General features: G+C 49.9%; 1 protein-coding gene across 1 annotated transcript in view; it reads right to left on the bottom strand.

The window, feature by feature from the left end:
* The window catches only part of LOC119966923 (dynein heavy chain 8, axonemal-like), a 1,786,259-nt gene that overhangs the window by 254,887 nt on the left and 1,509,979 nt on the right, over positions 1–21,393 (bottom strand). The window contains exons 70-71 of the mRNA XM_038798881.1: positions 18,663–18,878; positions 8,012–8,149 (exon numbers count right to left, since the gene is read on the bottom strand). Of these exons, the coding sequence (XP_038654809.1) occupies positions 8,012–8,149; positions 18,663–18,878 (354 nt within the window). The remainder of the gene's footprint in view (positions 1–8,011; positions 8,150–18,662; positions 18,879–21,393) is intronic.

Genomic DNA, 21,393 nt, shown 5'->3' with positions numbered 1-21,393 from the left:
TTGAATTTCTGGTGAGGTTTCTCAATTCTTTTACCAAGTAGATGATTGGAGAAACCCCACAGTAATCCTACATTTGACAACTTTGGAAATATTAAAACTTGCTATTTCTGTGTTGTTGGTCTCCAGTAATCAAGCCTCTCCCTTTCTGTTTAACCTTTCCAGTAATACAATCTCATTGCATGTTCAATTGGCTGAGCCCTAACCTCTGAAATTTCTTCCAAACCGGCTTCATCTCTTTAGCTCTCTCTCTTCTAAATCACATCTTAATCCAAGCTTTGGCTACTTTTCCTATTCTACCCCCGTCTACATCCTGTGTCAAACCGGAGGGCCATGAACTGTGAATTATCTCCCATAATTAACTGCTCTGTACTCTTGTTCTGATTCATTAAACCTTTTTCTTTTGATTCAACCTATTCAGCTTGGTGTAGATTTCTTTATGGACCTTATAATACCAATCTTTATCACATCAACAAACTTAGCAGCTGGCTGCCTCCATTTCTGATGAGCACCCTGGGGCCACAACTAGATGTAAAGGTAGAACTAGGAAAGCAAAGCACGTTGAGGGTCACTAAGGGCACTGGGGGAGGGGTTGGGGGGGGGGAGGGGTTGGGGGGGGGGGGGGAAGGGGGTGAGGGTAGGGGCGAGGGGGGAAGGGTGTGGCACCATCGGGAGAGTGGGGAATTGTTCCACACAATTGCACAACCATTATGCCACCTCTGTCACTTCCTTCCGCAATGTGCGGTGATCCCCGATCCCTTGGTCCATCCCCCCGTGACACTCACCCGTCCTCCCTTGGGTGTTTGGATGATGGCTGTTGTGTGTGTCTCCCACAGTGTCCAAGTATTAAGGTATGATTGGGATGCTGAGCAATAACTCCCACATGCTACATGGCCTGCCCACTCCACGGAAATTCACTTGGGTTGTGTGAATTGCTCAATTAAGCAGGATTCCAATTCATTGGGCAGCACGGTAGCATGGTGGTCAGCATAAATGCTTCACAGCTCCAGGGTCCCAGGTTCGATTCCCGGCTGGGTCACTGCCTGTGTGGAGTCTGCACGTCCTCCCAGTGTGTGCGTGGGTTTCCTCCGGGTGCTCAGGTTTCCTCCCACAGTCCAAAGATGTGCAGGTTAGGTGGATTGGCCATGATAAATTGCCCTTAGTGTCCTAAAAAATAAGGTTAATGGGGGGGGGTTGTTGGGTTAAGGGTATGGGGTAGATACATGGGTTTGAGTAGGGTGATCATTGCTCGGCACAACATCGAGGGCTGAAGGGCCTGTTCTGTGCTGTACTGTTCTATGTTCTATGTTCTATGTTCTATTATTAGCAACAGCCTTCACCCGCACGGCCAGAGGGGGTTATGGGTGGTTGGTGGGCAGATGGCAGGGGCAAGGGTTGCCCCTGGAATGGGTACACATGATCCAGGGGTTGGCATGCTGGTGGCCGCCTGGTTACCTACCCAGCGCCTCCCCCCACCCTCCCATGGCGGATTACACCTGCAGAGGGTCTCTACCCCCCGCTAGGTGTCCCCACCCCCCACCTGTAGTGATCTGAATATATGTGTGTATACAAAGGGTTAACATACAGAGGTAACAGCTAGGGAACCACAAGATGGCAGCACCAGATATGGGTATAAAAGATAAACTCAAGGAGAGTTCCCGCCTTTTCGTGTTTGGAGTGACTATTGAACAGAGTTAGAAAGAGACAGCTAAGTGTGCAGGTGCAGTTAATCATCGTTAATATATATTTAATCTTGTTAATCAAATCTACAGTTTAGTTATTGAAGAGAGAACAAACTCATAGTTAAATTGTTATCGTTACCCAATAAACAATATTTGCTTTATCTGAAGACTTTGAGTGTTACTGAACATCACACATGTGACCATCTTGGCAGAAAGCAAATGAGGTTCAAGATATTACACAATGTAATATAACACCACCGAGCACTGGGATGGCAAGCCCAGCGCTCCCGGGCTCGTTGCCTGTGACCAAAGGTGGCTACTCACCTCCTCGGCTCCCCACAGAAACCCTTCCGCCAGGTTCACCTTTTTAAAAAGGAGTACTAATCGGCGCCAGCGTGATCACTTGCCGGGGAAGCCACTGAATCATGGGAGCCCGTTGTTTATGGGATCGCTCCCATTAATTGTATGGAAATGGGACTTAAGTGGTGATAATTGGTTTCTCACCACACTATGGCGAGACCCCGATTTTGCCTCTGGGAACAGGCATTGCAAACTGTTTGACGCCTGGCGCGGTTCTCGTTTACAGACTCTCCTGCTATTCACCGGCCGCAATTCGCTCTAAGGAGAGTGCAACAAGGCCGAAGAATCGCGCCCTAAGAACCGAGACAAACTTATGGCATGATTTTCCCATTTGCAGACTAACTGCTCCCGCCAACAGGAAACACAAAGTGATTCCCACTGGTGCTAGCAGCGACACTGATGTGCCATTCCATCACACTTTGAATTTTTAAAATGAGAATGGGGCCTTTCATGCCATTCCATGACACAGAGTAAATTCTTTAAAGAGGATCAGGGTTTTTGGAGGACCTGAGAGGGGCGGGGTCTACTCTCTGACATGTCCTCAGTGTTTGGGGTACCACTTGTAAAGTGTACATCCTACACTTGATTGCAGGGTGCCAAGGGGGGATCTTTCATTTGAGGTGGGAGTCGCAGGAGCTTGTGCTCTGCTGGGGCTCAAGTAGGGGTCTTTCCTCGGATGGGGTAATTTTGCTGGTCTTCCCATCTGCAACCTTCAAACCCTTTATACTGGCTGTCAGCATGTCAAGTTCAAAGATCTGTGAGATGAAGGTAAAAGTATTCACTTCCATGTGGTGAAAACCTTTGAAGTAATTTTTGCACTGTCAACTTCATTGCCCTTTATCTTTGTCAAGCCTGTGCGAATACCTAGAAGATTAACATGAAATGAAATGAAAATCGCTTATTGTTACAAGTAGGCTTCAAATGAAGTTACTGCGAAAAGCCCCTAGTCGTCACATTCCGGCACCTGTTTGGGGAGGCCGGTATGGGAATTGAACCGTGCTGCTGGCCTGCTTTAAAAGCCAGCTATTTAGCCCAATGTGCTAACCCAGCACCTATCTAAAAAAGCTTTGAACTGCATTGTTTACATTCAATTTTACAGACCATTGCTTTTAAGACCATTAGACCATAAGATATAGAAGCAGAATTAGGCCACTTGGTGCATCGAGTCTGCTCCGCCATTGAATCATGGCTGAGATTTTTCTCATCCCCATCCTCCTGTCTTCTCTCTATAACCCCTGATCCCCTTATTAATCAAGACTTTAGGCTTTCAAAGCTTTAATAGTTTCATTGAGAGAGTTGGTGCATGGATGGTTCAATGGAGATAAATGATGTACTCTCAGGTTGTGGCTGATGACGCCAATGTTGAGGCCACAGACCGCAGCGGAGGCGAGGTAGAATGAGGGTCACAGCCAATGTGTGATTGAATGGTTCTTTAGCCTGTTAAAGATGTGGGGTTGCTGCCTCAGCAGGTGTGGTGGGGCCTTCCAGAACAGTCCCCAGAGGGTTTCACATATTATCATGGTTTGCTGTTCCTGACACAACCTGGCTCTGGAGAGGGGTGATGACCTTCCTCAGGACAAATTCAAGCAGTGAATAACTTTCTCCTCATCATATACAAACATAGAAACATAGAAAATTGGAGCAGGAGGAGCTAATTTGAGCCTGCTTCATGACTCATTGTTATCATGGCTCATCATCCAATTCAATAGCCTAATCCCTCTTTCCCCCCTTACCCTTTGATCCACTCACCCGAAGTGCTATACACAACTGCTTCTTGAAACCAATAGGACGGAATTCTCCATCGGCTGTGCCGAAACCAGGAAAGGCGATTAGGTGGAGAATCGGTCATGAAGCCAAAATCGTGATGGGCCTGACCCGATATTCTCTGGGTCACCCGTTGGTGGGGCAGCACATGGCCCATCCAAGGGCAATGCCCAGGGTAGCACATGCAGGATGGAACCGGGCGGGGGCTGCAGAGCAAACCGCTGGCATGAAGAGTGAGGCCTCCCCTCCTACCCCATTGCCTGGATCAGGGAGACATCACTCTTCCCCATGTTTAACTTGTACCCGGAAAACTGGCCCAATTCCTCTAAAATGTTAATGATCCCCACCCGATTACTCCCAAAGGATCCGAAATGTAAAGCAGCAGATCACCTGCGTATAGCGAAACTCTATGCTCCACCCACCATTGCGCAGTATCCCTTTCCAACTCCTTGACACTCTAAGTGCCATTGCCGATGGCTCTATAGTCAAGGCGAAAAGCAACGGGGTCAGGGCATCCCTGTCCCTCGATGCAATCCAAAATACCCCAAACTTACCCGATTAGTCCTAACACTCGCTACCGGCACCTTATATAACAACCGGACCCAATCCAAACTCCTGCCAAAACCCGAACCGTCCATTACTTCCCACAGATATTCCCATTCTTCACGATCAAAGGCATTCTCCACGTCCATAGCAACCGGCATTTCCATCTCCAACATAATCATAGTCAATAAGTGCCTAATGTTTGCTGACAGATGCCTCCCCTTTACAAACCCCGTCTGGCCCTCCCCTATTACCCTCGGCATGCAGTCCTCAATCATCTGGGCCAAGATCTTTGCCAACAGCTTGGCGTCCACATTTAGCAGCGAGATTGGGGGTAGAACCTACACTGTACAAGATCTTTATCCTTCTTTCGTATTAGGAATATGGATGCCTGCAATTTTATTTTTTATAAATTTAGAGTACCCAATTATTTTTTCCAATTAAGGGGCAATTTAGCATGGCCAATCCACCTAATTTGCACATCTTTGGGTTGTGGGATTAAAACCACGCAGGCACGGGGAGAACGTGTAAACTCCACAGGGACAGTGATCCAGGGCCGGGATTCGAATCCGGGTCCTCAGCGCTGCAGGCAGCAATGATAACCACTGTGCCACCGTGCTGCCCAATGGATGCCTGCAATAATGTAGGGGCGGGGTGTTCCCCCTTTTCACTCGCCTCATTGTATGCTCTTAACAGCAGAGGCCCCAGATCTTCCAAAAACCTTTAATTAAATTCCGCTGGGAACCCATCCGGGCCCTGGGCCTTCCCTGCCTGCGTCGCCCACATTCCCTCCATCACCTCCACCAGTCCAATTGGTAACTCCAACCCCTCTACCAAATCCTCCACCACTTAAAGGAATTCAAACGCATCCAGAAATCACTGCATTCCCTCTCCCACCGCCAGGGGCTCCGATTCATATAGCCTCTTATAAACTTCCTCAAACATCCCATTCATCCCCCACCACATCCAAAAGTGCCCTTCCCCTCCCATCCTTCACCTTTCTGATCTCCCTCGCCGCCTCCTGCTTCCTGAGTTGGTGAGCCAGTGTCCTGTTGGCCTTCTCCCCATATTCATACACTGCCTCCCTGGCCCTCCATAACTGCCCCACTGCCTTCCCCATGGATACCAACTCAAACACCATCTGGAGCTTCTGCTGCTCCTTCAACAAACCTGTCTCCGGGGCCTCCCATCCAGTGGCAGGATCTCCTCCACCAGTCTACACATCTCTGCCCACTCCATCCTATCCTTATGCGCCCAGATAGACATAAACCTCCCCCTGCCTGAAGCGCCTCCCATAGCGTGGCGACTGTATCCTCACCATGTCATTCTGCATCACATACCTCCGAATGGCAGCCCTCACCTGCTTCACATATCCTCGCTTGCTCACAACCCCACGTCTAATCTCCAATGAGAGTTCGGAGCTCCGCCTCCCGGTCCACTTGCAAGTCCACCCAGTGGGTATGTGGCCACAATCGCTGAATACCCCAAGTCCACCACCCCCGGCAGCAGAACCTTGTCAACCACAAAGTAATTGATGGGTGAGTACACCCTGTGGACGTGGGAGAAGTATGGAAATTCCTTCACCATCGGATCCACCTCTCCATGCACTCGATGAACCCCTTTAGCTCCTTCGCCACCACCGGCACCCTCCCCAATAATTGACTCGGCCGAATCAATCCCAGCTTGATAACCATATTAAAACCTCCCCCCAATAATCATCCAGTGCGAGTCCAGGTCCGGGATCTTCCCCAACACTGGCCTCATGAATTTAACATTGTTCCAATTTGGGACATACAAGCTCACCAGAACCGCTGGCAGCCCTTCCAATTTCCCGCTCACCATCATGAACTTCCCCCCCCCCACCCCCCCGATCCATCACTATATTCCCCACCTCAAAAGCTACCCGCTTATTTACTAGCACCGTCACTCGCCGTGTCCTCATATCCAATCCCAAATGAAAAACCTGTCCAACCCACCCCTCCCTTAGCCTCGTCTGGTCCCAATCTTCAAATGCGTTTCCTGTAGAAATTCCACATCCGCCTTTAAGCTCCTCAGGTTGGGGAACTGGCGTGACCATTAGCCTGGCCCATTCAGCCCTTTCACATTCCATGTTACCAGCCTGGTCGGGGGGGGGGGGGGGGACCCCCACTCCCCACCCCCTCTCCCCACTCCCCCCCCCTCCCTGATGATCAACCATAATCCTTCTTGGGCCAGCTCCCGGCCCACGTCCCGTAACCTGCCAAGCCTGCCCTCAGATGGCCACTGTCACCAACTCCCTCCCCATTACACATCAACAGCCCCATCTGAATCAAAGCTCCCCCTCTCCCCTGAACAAAACAGCAATCCCATCCCGCTCGAAAGCACTAACCACCGATCGCCCCCCACTGCACTCACATGAACTAGCTCGCCCAATTGGCCTGGCAGACCCCGCCCATGGTGCCAAGCATCCTACCCCCCCTCCCCAATTAATTTCCCTCACCCCACTGCTCGCACTCCACCATAGTGCAAAAAACAATAACAATGAACAGGATAAAAAAAGATGCACTCACCCTTCATCGTCCTCCGGCCTCCCAGCAAAGAACCCCATAAAAACACTAAACAGCGCCTAAGAGAGGTTTCCCCCTGACCATCATCCAAGAAAGAACATAGAGCAATGCAACAAAAAGAGGAGCAGGGAGAACCAATACCACCTCACATTGCCTCCAATGTTCAGTGTCCTCCCTCTCCTGCCAGTTCATTATCACTTAAAAGCTCTGTTGCCAACTCTGGTGCTTCAAAATAATACTCGCGGCCGTTGTGGGTCACCCAAAAGTGGGCCGAGTATCCCGAACGTCACCTCCTTGTTAAAGAGGGCAGCCTTAACCCGGTTGAATCCAGTTCTCCTCTTGGCCAATTCTGCGCCCAGGTCCTGATATACCCGGAGCTTGGTTCCTTCCCAAGTACATCTCCTCATCTGCCTGGCCCACCGCAGGATCTTCTCTTCATCCAAAAACTGGTATATCCTCACCTACATCGCCCTTGGCGGCTTGTTTGCCCGTGGCTTCCTCATCAGCGCCCTATGTGCCATGTCGACATCCAGAGGCTGGCTGAAGGCCCCCTCCCTCATTAGCTGCTCCAACACCTTGGCCAAATAAGTGCCTACGTCCGCTCCCTCGATGCCCTCTGGCACCCCCACTATTCTCAGATTCTACCTCTGGGAACAGTTCTCCAAATCCTTCACTTTCTCCTTGAGCCGCTTCTGGGTTTCCCTCAACATCCCATCTTCAGCCACCAATCAGGGAAGCTGCTCCTAGTGCTCCCCCACTGCCTCCTCCACCTTCTGAATTGCCTGGTTCTGGGTCTCCAGCCTCAGCTCCACACAGTCAGTCCCCACTTTCAGCAGGTCTACCACCTTCACCAGGTCCTCCTGAGCCTCCCTCCTCAATAGACTTAAGGCAGGTGGGATGACTGATGCCATATTCTCCAATTGTATCATGGCGGGAAGCTCAAGGTTGAGTGGCGAAAGTCAGTATTTGATACACTTTTGGCTTAAACAGAAGGAAACATATTTCAGAATTTCACCAAAATCCAGATTTTGGCCATTCCAATTTTATACCATTAAACAGATTGAAAGTGACAATATATTTATTGATTAGCAAAAGTCTTTTGCTAAGGTTGTGACTCACCATTTTTTCTTTCATGGCAGCGTCAAACTTTGCCTGTACCTTGTCCAGCTCAGCTTGTTTCTCATCCAGTTGGGCTTGTGCAGTTCCTAACTCCTTCATGGCCCGTTGAAGGCGGTTTTCTTGTATGGCCAAATTAGCCTAAAACAGGCATTTAAAAAGGAAAACCAATCATTTATAGTCTATCAAAAGACCTTTCCAGCAACATAAAATATCTTCTCAATGACTGCAACATCATGACATCCCGAAGAAATCTAGCCTCTAATTAGCCTCAGTGTTAAAGCACGGCTAATGGTAAATGTCGAATCCACCAAATCCTGAGGGGAAACTTGAAACAGCTGCCAAAATGGTTTTTGAAAGTTTTGTATTATGAGAAGATGTTCTGAAATCAGGAAATTGATGTCCCCGCCAATTGTGATTATTTTATTTTATCTGTTCCACTTGAGCTAAAACAACCCACTTCAAAACTACTTTTATTGCCTTGTGTAAATCCTTATTGAAGTTCTTCTGGGGTTATTAACATATCAAAACCACTTCTTTCTGCTGTTGCAGTGACTCTGGAGTCGATTCTTCCACCCTGCCCCAGCACACCATCGACAAGGGCGAGATGTGGGCAATGTAAAATTCCATTGACCTTAGGTGGGATTCTCCGGACTCCAGATTGTAACAATAATATCCCTGCCAGCCTGTTTTCCATTACGTGAGAAATATGACAGTAATATTACCAAAAAAAAATTAGAATTCCTTATTTTCCTGATAGTTGGGAAGATCCACTGTGGAACGGGAAAAAGGACAAGAATTTTGCCTGAGTTTCTTAAAAGCTCAGTGAGAATATTTAGCTTCTTACAAGTTTATTTTTTTCGACACCGTTCCTGAGCAGTTGGGAAATATGTTAATTTGAATGTGTTTAATGCAGAAATAGCTTTGAGTACCAAATCTTATTTCTCCACAAGGAAGTTATTTTTAAAGTTATTGACAGTGCTCAAGGATAGTTTATTGCACAATGCAAATAGACAGAAAAATGGATTTATATAGGACGTTATAACAGCTTAAGTAGACTAATTAAACCGTTGTTCAGTTAAATTTGGATTAACTAAGTGTGGTGAATGTGTAACCACTATAAATTCACACTGTACATTACCGTGTCCATGTGGGCTCCATCTGTGAGCCGTTGCGCGGCTCTGCCCACAGGGGGAGATGAGGAGCATGTACAGGGCTCCGCGCTTGGCTCCGCCCCCAGAGTGCTGCGGTCCTGCAAGTCCGCCCTCAGTTCAGCATAGTCGCAGGCAGGCTCAGTTGTAAGCCGATTAAAGCCACAGTTTACTTCAACTCGTGTCTCTGAATGAATTGATGGTCGCATCACTAAAGAAAGCCATTGTTAATTTGTTGAAGGAAAATAAACCTAAATCTTCCACTCAGGCCTGGAAATTTGAGTCCGCACTCACTAACCAGTGTATCAGCAGTGTGGGCAGAAAATCTCGCGAAAATCAGGAAATGCGATTTTAGCCAGAGATATCGCAAGGTTCACGTCCACAAAGGGTATGAATAAGCTTAAATATTATTAGCAGCCCGCCTGTCAAATGATTCCCCCTCACACAATATTCTTGTAAAGGTTTAGTCAGGCGTGAGGCAGTCAAGGGATCACTTCAGGGGCACAGAGGTAAGTATTGCCACTGGGGGGGGGGGGGGGGAGTAGAGGGACATGCTTAGACATTGCACTGCCCTGGCATTGCCTCATGGCACAGGTTGGCACTTCTAGGTTGGCACTGCCAGCTCAGCAATGTCAAACTTTTCCAGCGCCAGTGCCAGGGTGGACTGCAGTGGGAGACCCATGTGGGGGTGCTTTGATGTGTGGTAGGTGACGGGGAGAGCAGAGATCGAAGGGGATGAATGTTGGAGTGGGGAAGGGCTATATCAGCAATCAATTTTGAGGGTGGGGTGTCGTGAAGGGCAATGCCAGTAATGAATGTTCGGGGACGGGGTACGCCAGTGATGAACGTCAGAAGGGGAGGGGTATGTCAGCGATTAATATTAGCGGGGGAGGGGTATGTCAATGATTAATATTAGTGGGAGAGAGGTATGCCAGTGATGTCAGGGGCGAGTATGCCAGTGGTGTCGGGGGGAGGAGTATGCCAGTGGTGTCGGGGGGAGGAGTATTCCAGTAATGTCGGGGAGAGGGGTATGCCAGTGATGTCAGGGGGGGAGTATGCCAGTGATGTCGGAGGGAGTGGTGCCAGTGGTGTCGGGGAAGAGGAGTATTCCAGTGATGTCGGGGGGAGGAGTATGCCAGTGATGTCGGGGGGAGGGGTATGCCAGTGATACCGGGGGGGGGGGAGTATGCCAGTGATGTCGTGGGGAGGAGTATTGCAGCGATGCGGAGGGAGGAGTATGCCAGTGATGTCGGGGGGGAGGAGTATGCCAGTGATGTCAGGGGGGGAGGAGTATGCCAGTGATGTCAGGGGGGGAGGAGTATGCCAGTGATGTCGGGGGGGAGGAGTATGCCAGTGATGTCGGGGGGGAGGAGTATGCCAGTGATGTCGGGGGGAGGAGTATGCCAGTGATGTCGGGGGGGAGGAGTATGCCAGTGATGTCGGGGTGAGGAGTAAGCCAGTGATGTCGGGGGGAGGAGTATTGCAGCGATGCGGAGGGAGGAGTATGACAGCGTTGTCGGAGGGAGGAGTATTCCAGTGATGTCGGGGGGGAGGAGTATGCCAGTGATGTCAGGGGGGGAGTATTCCAGTGATGCCGGGGGTGGAGTATGCCAGTGATGTCGGGGGGGAGGAGTATGCCAGTGATGTCGGGGTGGGGGAGGAGTATGCCAGTGATGTCGGGGGGGAGGAGTATGCCAGTGATGTCAGGGGGGGAGGAGTATGCCAGTGATGTCAGGGGGGGAGGAGTATGCCAGTGATGTCGGGGGGGAGGAGTATGCCAGTGATGTCGGGGGGGAGGAGTATGCCAGTGATGTCGGGGGGAGGAGTATGCCAGTGATGTCGGGGGGGAGGAGTATGCCAGTGATGTCGGGGTGAGGAGTAAGCCAGTGATGTCGGGGGGAGGAGTATTGCAGCGATGCGGAGGGAGGAGTATGACAGCGTTGTCGGAGGGAGGAGTATTCCAGTGATGTCGGGGGGGAGGAGTATGCCAGTGATGTCAGGGGGGGAGTATTCCAGTGATGCCGGGGGTGGAGTATGCCAGTGATGTCGGGGGGGAGGAGTATGCCAGTGATGTCGGGGTGGGGGAGGAGTATGCCAGTGATGTCGGGGGGGAGGAGTATGCCAGTGATGTCGGGGAGAGGGGTATACCAGTGATGTCGGGGTGGGGGAGGAGTATTCCAGTGATGTCGGGGGGAGGAGTATGCCAGTGATGTCGGGGGGAGGAGTATGCCAGTGATGTCGGGGAGAGGGGTATACCAGTGATGTCGGGGTGGGGGAGGAGTATGCCAGTGATGTTGGGGTGGGGGAGGAGTATGCCAGTGATGTCGGGGGGAGGAGTATGCCAGTGATGCCGGGGAGAGGGATATGCCAGTGATGTCGGGGGGGATGAGTATGCCAGTGATGTCGGGGGGGAGGGGTATGCCAGTGTTGTCGGGGGGAGGAGTATTCCAGTGATGTTGGTTGTGAGGAGTATTCCAGTGATGTCGGGGGGAGGGATTTGCCAGCGATGTCGGGGAGGGGGGTATGCCAGTGATGTCGGGGAGAGGGGTTTGCCAGTGATGTCGGGGAGAGGGGTATGCCAGTGATGTCGGGGAGAGAAGTATTCCAGTGATGTCGGGGGGGAGGAGTATGCCAATGATGTCGGGGGGAGGGGTATGCCAGTGATGTCGGGGGAGTTGGGTTTGCCAGTGATGTCGGGGGGGAGGGGTATGCCAGTGATGTCGGGGGAGGGGTATGCCAGTGATGTCGGGGAGAGAAGTATTCCAGTGATGTCGGGGGGAGGGGTATGCCAGTGATGTCGGGGAGTTGGGTTTGCCAGTGATGTCGGTGGGAGGAGTATGCCAGTGATGTCGGGGGGAGGGGTATGCCAGTGATGTCGGTGGGGAGGAGTATGCCAGTGATGTCGGGGGGAGGAGTATTGCAGCGATGCGGAGGGAGGAGTATGCCAGTGATGTCGGGGGGAGCGGAATGCCAGTGATGTCGGTGGGGAGGAGTATTCCAGTGATGTCGGGGGGGGGAGTATGCCAGTGATGTCGGGGAGAGTGGTATGCCAGTGATGTCAGGGAGAGGGGTATGCCACTGGTGACAGGGGGGGGGGGGGTATGCCAGTGATGTCGGGGAGAGGGGTATGCCATTGATGTCAGGGGGGGGGAGTATGCCAGTGATGTCGGGGTGAGGAGTATTCCAGTGATGTCAGGGGGGGAGTATGCCAGTGATGTCGGGGGGAAGGAGTATGCCAGTGATGTCGGGGGGAGGGGTATGCCAGTGATGTCGGGGGGAGGGGTATGCCAGTGATGTCGGGGGGAGGAGTATGCCAGCGATGCGGAGGGAGGAGTATGACAGCGATGCGAAGGGAGGAGGGGTATGCCAGTGATGCCGGGGAGAGGGATATGCCAGTGATGTCGGGGGGGATGAGTATGCCAGTGATGTCGGGGGGGAGGGGTATGCCAGTGTTGTCGGGGGGAGGAGTATTCCAGTGATGTTGGTTGTGAGGAGTATTCCAGTGATGTCGGGGGGAGGGATTTGCCAGCGATGTCGGGGAGGGGGGTATGCCAGTGATGTCGGGGAGAGGGGTTTGCCAGTGATGTCGGGGAGAGGGGTATGCCAGTGATGTCGGGGAGAGAAGTATTCCAGTGATGTCGGGGGGGAGGAGTATGCCAATGATGTCGGGGGGAGGGGTATGCCAGTGATGTCGGGGAGTTGGGTTTGCCAGTGATGTCGGGGGGGAGGGGTATGCCAGTGATGTCGGGGGAGGGGTATGCCAGTGATGTCGGGGAGAGAAGTATTCCAGTGATGTCGGGGGGAGGGTATGCCAGTGATGTCGGGGAGTTGGGTTTGCCAGTGATGTCGGTGGGAGGAGTATGCCAGTGATGTCGGGGGGAGGGGTATGCCAGTGATGTCGGTGGGGAGGAGTATGCCAGTGATGTCGGGGGGAGGAGTATTGCAGCGATGCGGAGGGAGGAGTATGCCAGTGATGTCGGGGGGAGCGGAATGCCAGTGATGTCGGTGGGGAGGAGTATTCCAGTGATGTCGGGGGGGGAGTATGCCAGTGATGTCGGGGAGAGTGGTATGCCAGTGATGTCAGGGAGAGGGGTATGCCACTGGTGACAGGGGGGGGGGGTATGCCAGTGATGTCGGGGAGAGGGGTATGCCATTGATGTCAGGGGGGGGGAGTATGCCAGTGATGTCGGGGTGAGGAGTATTCCAGTGATGTCAGGGGGGGAGTATGCCAGTGATGTCGGGGGGAAGGAGTATGCCAGTGATGTCGGGGGGAGGGGTATGCCAGTGATGTCGGGGGGAGGGGTATGCCAGTGATGTCGGGGGGAGGAGTATGCCAGCGATGCGGAGGGAGGAGTATGACAGCGATGCGAAGGGAGGAGGGGTATGCCAGTGATGTCGGGGGGAGGGGTATGCCAGTGATGTCGGGGGGGAGGGGTATGCCAGTGATGCCGGGGGGAGGAGTATGCCAGCGATGCGGAGGGAGGAGTATGACAGCGATGCGAAGGGAGGAGTATTCCAGTGATGTCGAGGGGGAGGGGTATGCCAGTGATGTCGGGAGGAGGGGTATGCCAGTGATGTCGGGGGGGAGGGGTATGCCAGTGATGCCGGGGGGGGGTGGGAGTATGCCAGTGATGTCAGGGGGAGGAGTATGCCAGTGATGTCGGGGGGAGGAGTATGCCAGTGATTTCGGGGCGAGGGGTATGACAGCGTTGTCGGGGAGGGGGAGGAGTATGCCAGTCATGTCGTGGTGGGGAGGAGTATGCCAGTGATGTTGGGGTGGGGGAGGAGTATGCCAGTGATGTCGGGGGGAGGAGTATGCCAGTGATGTCGGGGGGAGGGGTATGCCAGTGATGTCAGGGAGAGGGGTATGCCACTGGTGACAGGGGGGGGGGGGTGGTATGCCAGTGATGTCGGGGAGAGGGGTATGCCATTGATGTCAGGGGGGGAGTATGCCAGTGATGTCGGGGTGAGGAGTATTCCAGTGATGTCGGGGGGAGGGGTATGCCAGTGATGCCGGGGGGAGGAGTATGCCAGTGATGTCGGGGGGAGGAGTATGCCAGTGATGTCGGGGGGGGGAGTATGCCAGTGATGTCGGGGGGGAGGAGTATGCCAGTGATGTCGGGGGAGGAGTATGCCAGTGATGCGGAGGGAGGAGTATGACAGCGTTGTCGGAGGGAGGAGTATTCCAGTGATGTCGGGGTGGGGGAGGAGTATGCCAGTGATGTCGGGGGGGAGGAGTATGCCAGTGATGTCGGGGGGGAGGAGTATGCCAGTGATGTTGGGGTGGGGGAGGAGTATGCCAGTGATGTCGGGGGGAGGGGTATGCCAGTGATGTCGGGGGGCAGAAGTATGCCAGTGATGTCGGGGAGAGAAGTATTCCAGTGATGTCGGGGGGAGGAGTATGCCAGTGATGTCGGGGGGAGGAGTATTGCAGCGATGTCGGGGAGAGTGGTATGCCAGTGATGTCGGGGGGAGGAGTATGCCAGTGATGTCGGGGAGAGTGGTATGCCAGTGATGTCGGGGGGAGGAGTATGCCAGTGGTGTCGGGGGGAGGAGTATTCCAGTGATGTCGGGGTGGGGGAGGAGTATTCCAGTGATGTCGGGGTGGGGGAGGAGTATGCCAGTGATGTCGGGGGGAGGAGTATGCCAGTGATGTCGGGGGGAGGAGTATGCCAGTGATGTCGGGGGGGAGGAGTATGCCAGCGATGCGGAGGGAGGAGTAAGCCAGTGATGTCGGGGGGAGGAGTATGCCAGCGATGCGGAGGGAGGAGTATGCCAGTGATGTCGGAGGGAGGGGTATTCCAGTGATGTCGGGGGGAGGAGTATGCCAGCGATGCGGAGGGAGGAGTATGCCAGTGATGTCGGAGGGAGGGGTATTCCAGTGATGTCGGGGGGAGGAGTATGCCAGTGATGTCGGGGGGAGGAGTATGCCAGTGATGTCGGGGGGAGGGGTATGCCAGTGATGTCGGGGGGAGGAGTATGCCAGCGATGCGGAGGGAGGAGTATGACAGCGATGTCGGGGGGAGGGGTATGCCAGTGATGCCGGGGGGGGGGGGGGGGGGGGGGAGTATGCCAGTGATGTCGGGGGGGGGAGGGGTATGCCAGTGATGCCGGGGGGGGGGGAATGCCAGTGATGTCGGGGGGGAGGAGTATGCCAGTGATGCGGAGGGAGGAGTATGCCAGTGATGTCGGGGGGAGGAGTATGACAGCGATGCGAAGGGAGGAGTATGCCAGTGATGCGGAGGGAGGAGTATGACAGCGATGCGAAGGGAGGAGTATGCCAGTGATGTCGGGGTGTGGGAGGAGTATGCCAGTGATGTCGGAGAGAGGGGTATGCCAGTGATGTCAGGGGGGGGGGGGGGGGGGGAGTATGCCAGTGATGTCGGGGGGAGGAGTATGCCAGTGATGTCGGGGTGGGGGAGGAGTTCAACATGGAGAAGTCATGACACATCAGCTGAGGAGGGACTGTGTAAGCAGCAAGAAGTTTCCTTGACCACGCTTGCCCTGATGCCAAGAGATGCCATAGGGTCCAGAGTCAAAATTAAGGACTCTCAGAGCAACTCCACCCCCCCTCCCAACGACTGTATATCACTGTGTTTCCACGTCTGCTGTGTTTGTCCAGCCAGGTAGGACAATTCAAATCCTTCAATAGTGACAGTGGTCTGGGGCATTATCTGTAAGGTATGATTCTGTCAGTATGACTGTCAGGCTGTTGCTTGACAGCTCCCCAAACTTTGGTACAAGCCCCCAGACAGAGGACTTTTCAGGGTCGACAGGGATTGTTAACTGGCTGTTGTCGTTTCCAGTGTCTAGCTTGCTGCCAGGTGGTCCATCCTTCCTTCTCGACTCTCCAGGTTTTTTATAAAACTAAATGGCTTCCTGGGCCTTTCTGAGGGCAAACACATTGCTGTGGACTTGGAGTCACATGTCGACCAGACCAGGTAAGGATGACAGATATCCTTACCTAAAGACATTTGTGAACTAGATGGGTTTTTACAACAATTGACAGCGCTTTCATGGTCATCATTAGAAGTTTAATTCCAGATTTTTAACTGGTAGATCAAGAGAGGAGTCAGTGGGAATGTGGAATGTGGAGTTGAGGCCAAATCAGACCAGCCATGACCTTACTGAATAGTTGAGAAAGTGTAAGGGGCTTGGGTTTTGATGTATGTTGCCCCCATTAAGTAGAATAACTGTTATACTGAACCCATATCGAACACTTGTTTTACCCTAGATTCAGTGTACCAATTCTGGGCAGCGTACTTCAGGAACAATGTGAAGTTTGGGAAGGGTAAAGAATAGATTCATTAGAATGATTTCAGGTATGAGGGAATATCGCTGCATGAGTAGGCAAGGTAAGCTAGAGTTATTCGCCTTTGGAAATACAAGGTTCAGGATGGGATTTTCCATCCTCCCCGTGCGTTGTATTTTGTGGCGGAGGAGGTGGTCCGCTATTGGCTGGTGATGGCATCTTCCAGTCTAGTCAATGTCCATAAGACCATAAGACATAGGAACAGAATTAGGCCATTCGGCCCATTGAGTCTGTTCTGCCATTCAATCATGAAAATGAAATGAAATGAAAATTGCTTATTGTCACGAGTAGGCTTCAATGAAGTTACTGTGAAAAGCCCCTAGTCTCCACATTCCGGCGCCTGTCTGGGGAGGCTGGTACGGGAATCGAACCGTGCTGCTGGCCTGCTTGGTCTACTTTAAAAGCCAGCGATTTAGCTGAGTGAGCTAAACCAGCCCATATCATGGCTGATATGTTTCTCATCCCCATTCTCCTGCCTTCTCCCCATAACCTCTGATCCCTTATTAATCAAGAACATATCTTTCTCTGTCTTAAAAACACTCAGTGATTTGGCCTCCAAACTTTCTACGTCAACAAATAGCCAAGGGCTATTTTTGTAGATCGCACCCTTGCTGCCTGGAAACCTGGGGTCACCATCGGTGGGATGGAAAGTTTCTGCTGGTGGGGACGGCTTGGAGAACAAGAACAAAGAACAGTACAGCACAGGAACAGGTCGATACTGACTGGGTCTCTGCACATACTCTTCATCTGCTGAGTATTTCCAGTAGTTTCTGTTTTTATTTCGGATTTCCAGTATGTGCAGTATTTTGAAGATAAAAAGGAGATTTGACAGAGGCATTTAAAACCATGTTTTAATGACTACACCAATCTCTTTCTGCCTTTGCTTGAGAATTCCTTTGTCAGTATCACCAGCTCCAATCAGGTTGTACTTGATGATTGCAGCTGGATGGGTCCTATCATCAAAGGTTAGGACAGGCTGATGAGGGGCTGTTTAGCACACTGGACTAAATCGCTGGCTTTGAAAGCAGACCAAGCAGGCCAGCAGCACGGTTCAATTCCTGTAACAGCCTCCCCGAACAGGTGCCGGAATGTGGCGACTAGGGGCTTTTCACAGTAACTTCATTGAAGCCTACTCGTGATAATAAGCAATTTTCATTTCATTTCATTCATGTGTGTGGATCAATATAGGTCAGAGGATTTACACAGAGTATACTGTTTCTAATTGCTCAAAGTAAGAAGGCATGTAATCAAGATGATTTGCAAAATGAGGAAAATGTTTTTCTATTACAGGTGAGGATGATTTTAGAAGCACCGTCTCATAGGATGATCGATATTAATTCAAAGCTGTCAAAAAGGAATTGGAGAAATATTTGAAGGAGAAAAATATGAGAATATGGGGGAGAAGCAGGGGGATTGGGACTAACTGAATTGCTCTTCAAAAGAACTGCCATAAACCTGATGGAGCAAATGGCCTCCTTTTGTATCATACTGCTCCATGATTAATTTATCAATAAATTCCCTGATTCTATCTGAAATGCTCTGAATTGTGTTTTTGACTTCTTCTATTATGAGAACAGACACAAGAGGGATAATAGCACAGGTTACAGTGACACAACAACACTATGGCACTGATTTGTATCCAATTCTCTAATTTTGCTCTTTACTGGTAAACTGCAGCACCAGCAAAACAATCACCAAAAGGATCCCATTTTTTTTGGAACCTGCAGAGATCCTATTGGATAGGGACAATTGGTTACCTTGTCGATCTGGGAGACAATGAGCTCCCTCGATAAGGAGGCAGGACAATCATTAACCTTTTCTCTGTATAAATAGAGACTGCCAGCTAGGTACTGGCTAGAGAGACCAGTAGCAAAGTACTGGTGCTGAGTATATAGTAGTGTAAATAAAGTTACGTTTTGTTTGACTCACAAACTCATGTTGGACTCCTCAAGGCCCTCACAAATCCATGAAATAATTGTAATTCCGACCAGAACCAACAGTTAAATAGGAATTTGTTGAGGCATTTGTTTGAAAATAAAATTAATATTTCTATTTTCATTTAAATTTCTTCAAATATGGAAAAATCAAACAGAAAATCCATAATACTGAAAGATATTTATGCAGAAAACAGTTTGTGCACTTATATGTGTGAAATGCTGTTGATTTAAATATTCTTCTGAATCAGTATTACCTTTAGAGGCAGAACCTCTTTGTTGATGGAAAAGAAGGAAGCCATAGCTTGAGTCCAGGATAACAAACCAGCAACATTGCCACAGACTTTCTTAGCGTTGTCATATGTATAATCCTCCATCGTGAAATATGGCTGGAGAAGTTCTACTGTTTCCTCATTGATGGTGTCCTTTGGAAACTGCTGCAGGGCCTGAAGAAAACCAGTGCCACTCAATAACTGTAAAAGAAGTGACAAAAACACATATTATTTTGTAATTCCTGTGCTCCTAAATTGTTTTTATGCATGGAAACAGAACAAGCAACAAAAAAGTGCAACATTTATGAACTGTTCTCAAAGGAAATTATTATTTAATTTAATTTATGACTGATTCAAATTAGTTAGTGATAAGTGGTCATAGTTTTTATCTTTCTATACACTTGTAATGTATGATTAATCAAAAATGTTACACACTGGTGGTGAAATTGGTCTTCTCCAATTTCGTGATCCGGCAGATGACAAATCCCATGTGAGCTAAATCCCAAAAAGGGAAACTTGACCAGTGATCACAACTGTTTTCTATTTGTATTTTACCATAAGAAAATATGGGCACTGAAGCCAGGAATCAAAAATTCCACCAACAGGTTTGGAGCTTTTAAATATTAAAATTATAACATTAAGAAATGAAATGAAAACTTAAACACACAAGATTACATTTACACAATTAAAATTAGTCTTACAGAGCATTTCCCCAAAATACTCCTACTTGACTCACAAATAAACACCCCTTTAGGTAACTGCCCTTAATAATATTTAATCCATAAATATTTTGTAATATTACCACAAAGCACAACCTACTGTTGATGTAGGGAAAGTATTTCCCAGGACTTCTCTCTTTCTCTCCCTCTCGTCTATCGAAATTCTAGACATTAAACCAAAACCCTGCTTTCTGAAACAACCAGACACTTTTGTGGCGTAGCTGAAGACTGCTCACTTCACTTCTTCACAGTTCTGTCTCAGCACACAGCATTCTCTTCAGTAGGTCTTACATGGCCACACTTAGCGCAACTTCAAATCTTTCTTCAAAAATAGTTTTGCTCTGCCATATTTTGCCATTATCCTCATCCTACCATTCCCATCGTATAAAAATCTTTCATGTTCTCCTTATGGCCACCACTTTTGAGTAAAATAAAATGTAAAACTTTGTTTTATTTATTTATGCACTTTTATATTTGTAAACTCCTTACCTCCCTTTGACATTCAACAGCTAAAAATCCAAATCCTCACTTATCTCTTGATGCAAATTTCCACCCATGTTGTGTTTATTTGTAGAACATGGCACTTGGCCCCACTCAGTTCAAACATAACCCTTTCATACCTAACCCCTTTGATGTCTCAACTTTGTAGAAACCCAGTCCCCAGCATAATTAAATTAGTTACACGCCCCTCCCCTCACATGCACATTGATATACACACAGCCCCTGCAATTTTGCTTCACAGAATACCACAGTACATAACATAGGACATACAGTGCAGAAGGAGGCATTTCGGCCCATCAGGTCTGAACTGACCCACTTAAGCCTTCACTTCCACCCTATCCCCATAACCCAATAACCCCTCCTAAACTTTTCGGTCACTAAGGGCAATTTATCATGGCCAATCCACCTAACCTGCACATCTTTGGACTGTGGGAGGAAACCAGAGCACCCGGAGGAAACCTACGCAGAGACGAGGAGAGCGTGCAGACTCCACACAGACAGTGACCCAGCGGGGACTCGAACCTGGAACCCTGGCACTGTGAAGCCACAGTGCTATCCACTTGTGCTACCATGCTGCCCAAATATATTAATAAATATAGGCCCAGCTATATTAAAAAATAATATTTCTTCACAACAGTCACACAAATATGTTGGCTGCATATTTTTCACAGGGTCAAGTTTTCATTTTTGTTGAAACCACTAGCACCACATACAGCAGCATCAATACCTGAATGAGGGGGCTGTCTTGTGAGGATAGGTTGGACAAACTGGGCTTGTTTCCACTGGAATGTAGAAGAGTGAGGGGTAATCTAACTGAACTATATAAGACCCTGAATGGTCTTGACAAGGTGGACATGGAAAGGATCTTTCCTCTTGTAGATGAGTTCAGAAACAAGGAGCACTGCTTTAAAATTAAGGGACACCCTTTTAGGACAGAAATTAGGAGAATTTTTCTCTCAAAGTGCTCTGTGAATTTGGCAATTTTTGAAATATTCAGTCAAGGAATGTGCACGCCGCAGTCGAGACCAGCATTCATTGTCCATCCTTAATTGCCCTTGAAAAGGTAGTTGTGAGCTTCCTTCTTGAACCAGTAGAATCCACATGGTGTAGATACACTCGCAGTGCTGATAGGCAGAGAGTTCCAGAATTTGGTCCCAGCAATAGTGAAGGAACAAAAATGTATTCCCAAGTCAAGATTGTGAGTGGCTTGGAGGGGAATCTCCAGGTGTTGATATTCTGCTATTTCTGTTCCCCTTCTCTTTCTAAATGGTAGTGGTTGCGGGTTTGGAAGGCACTGTAAAAGGAACGTTGGTGAGCTCCTGCTGTGCATCTTGTACATGGTACACGGCTTCCATTGTGCGCATTGGTGAAGGGAATGAATATTTGTGGAAGAGATACCAATCAAGTGGGCTGCATTGTCCTGGAAGTTGTCAAGCCTCTTGAGTGTTGTTGAAGCTGAACTCAACCGGCAAGGGGAGAGTATTCCATCACAGTTC

This window comes from Scyliorhinus canicula, chromosome 6 (genome assembly GCF_902713615.1).
Source record: "Scyliorhinus canicula chromosome 6, sScyCan1.1, whole genome shotgun sequence".
Classification (NCBI taxonomy): Eukaryota; Metazoa; Chordata; class Chondrichthyes; order Carcharhiniformes; family Scyliorhinidae; genus Scyliorhinus; species Scyliorhinus canicula.
The sequence above is the reverse complement of the archived record's forward strand: the minus strand, read 5'-3'. Positions and strand labels throughout refer to the sequence as shown.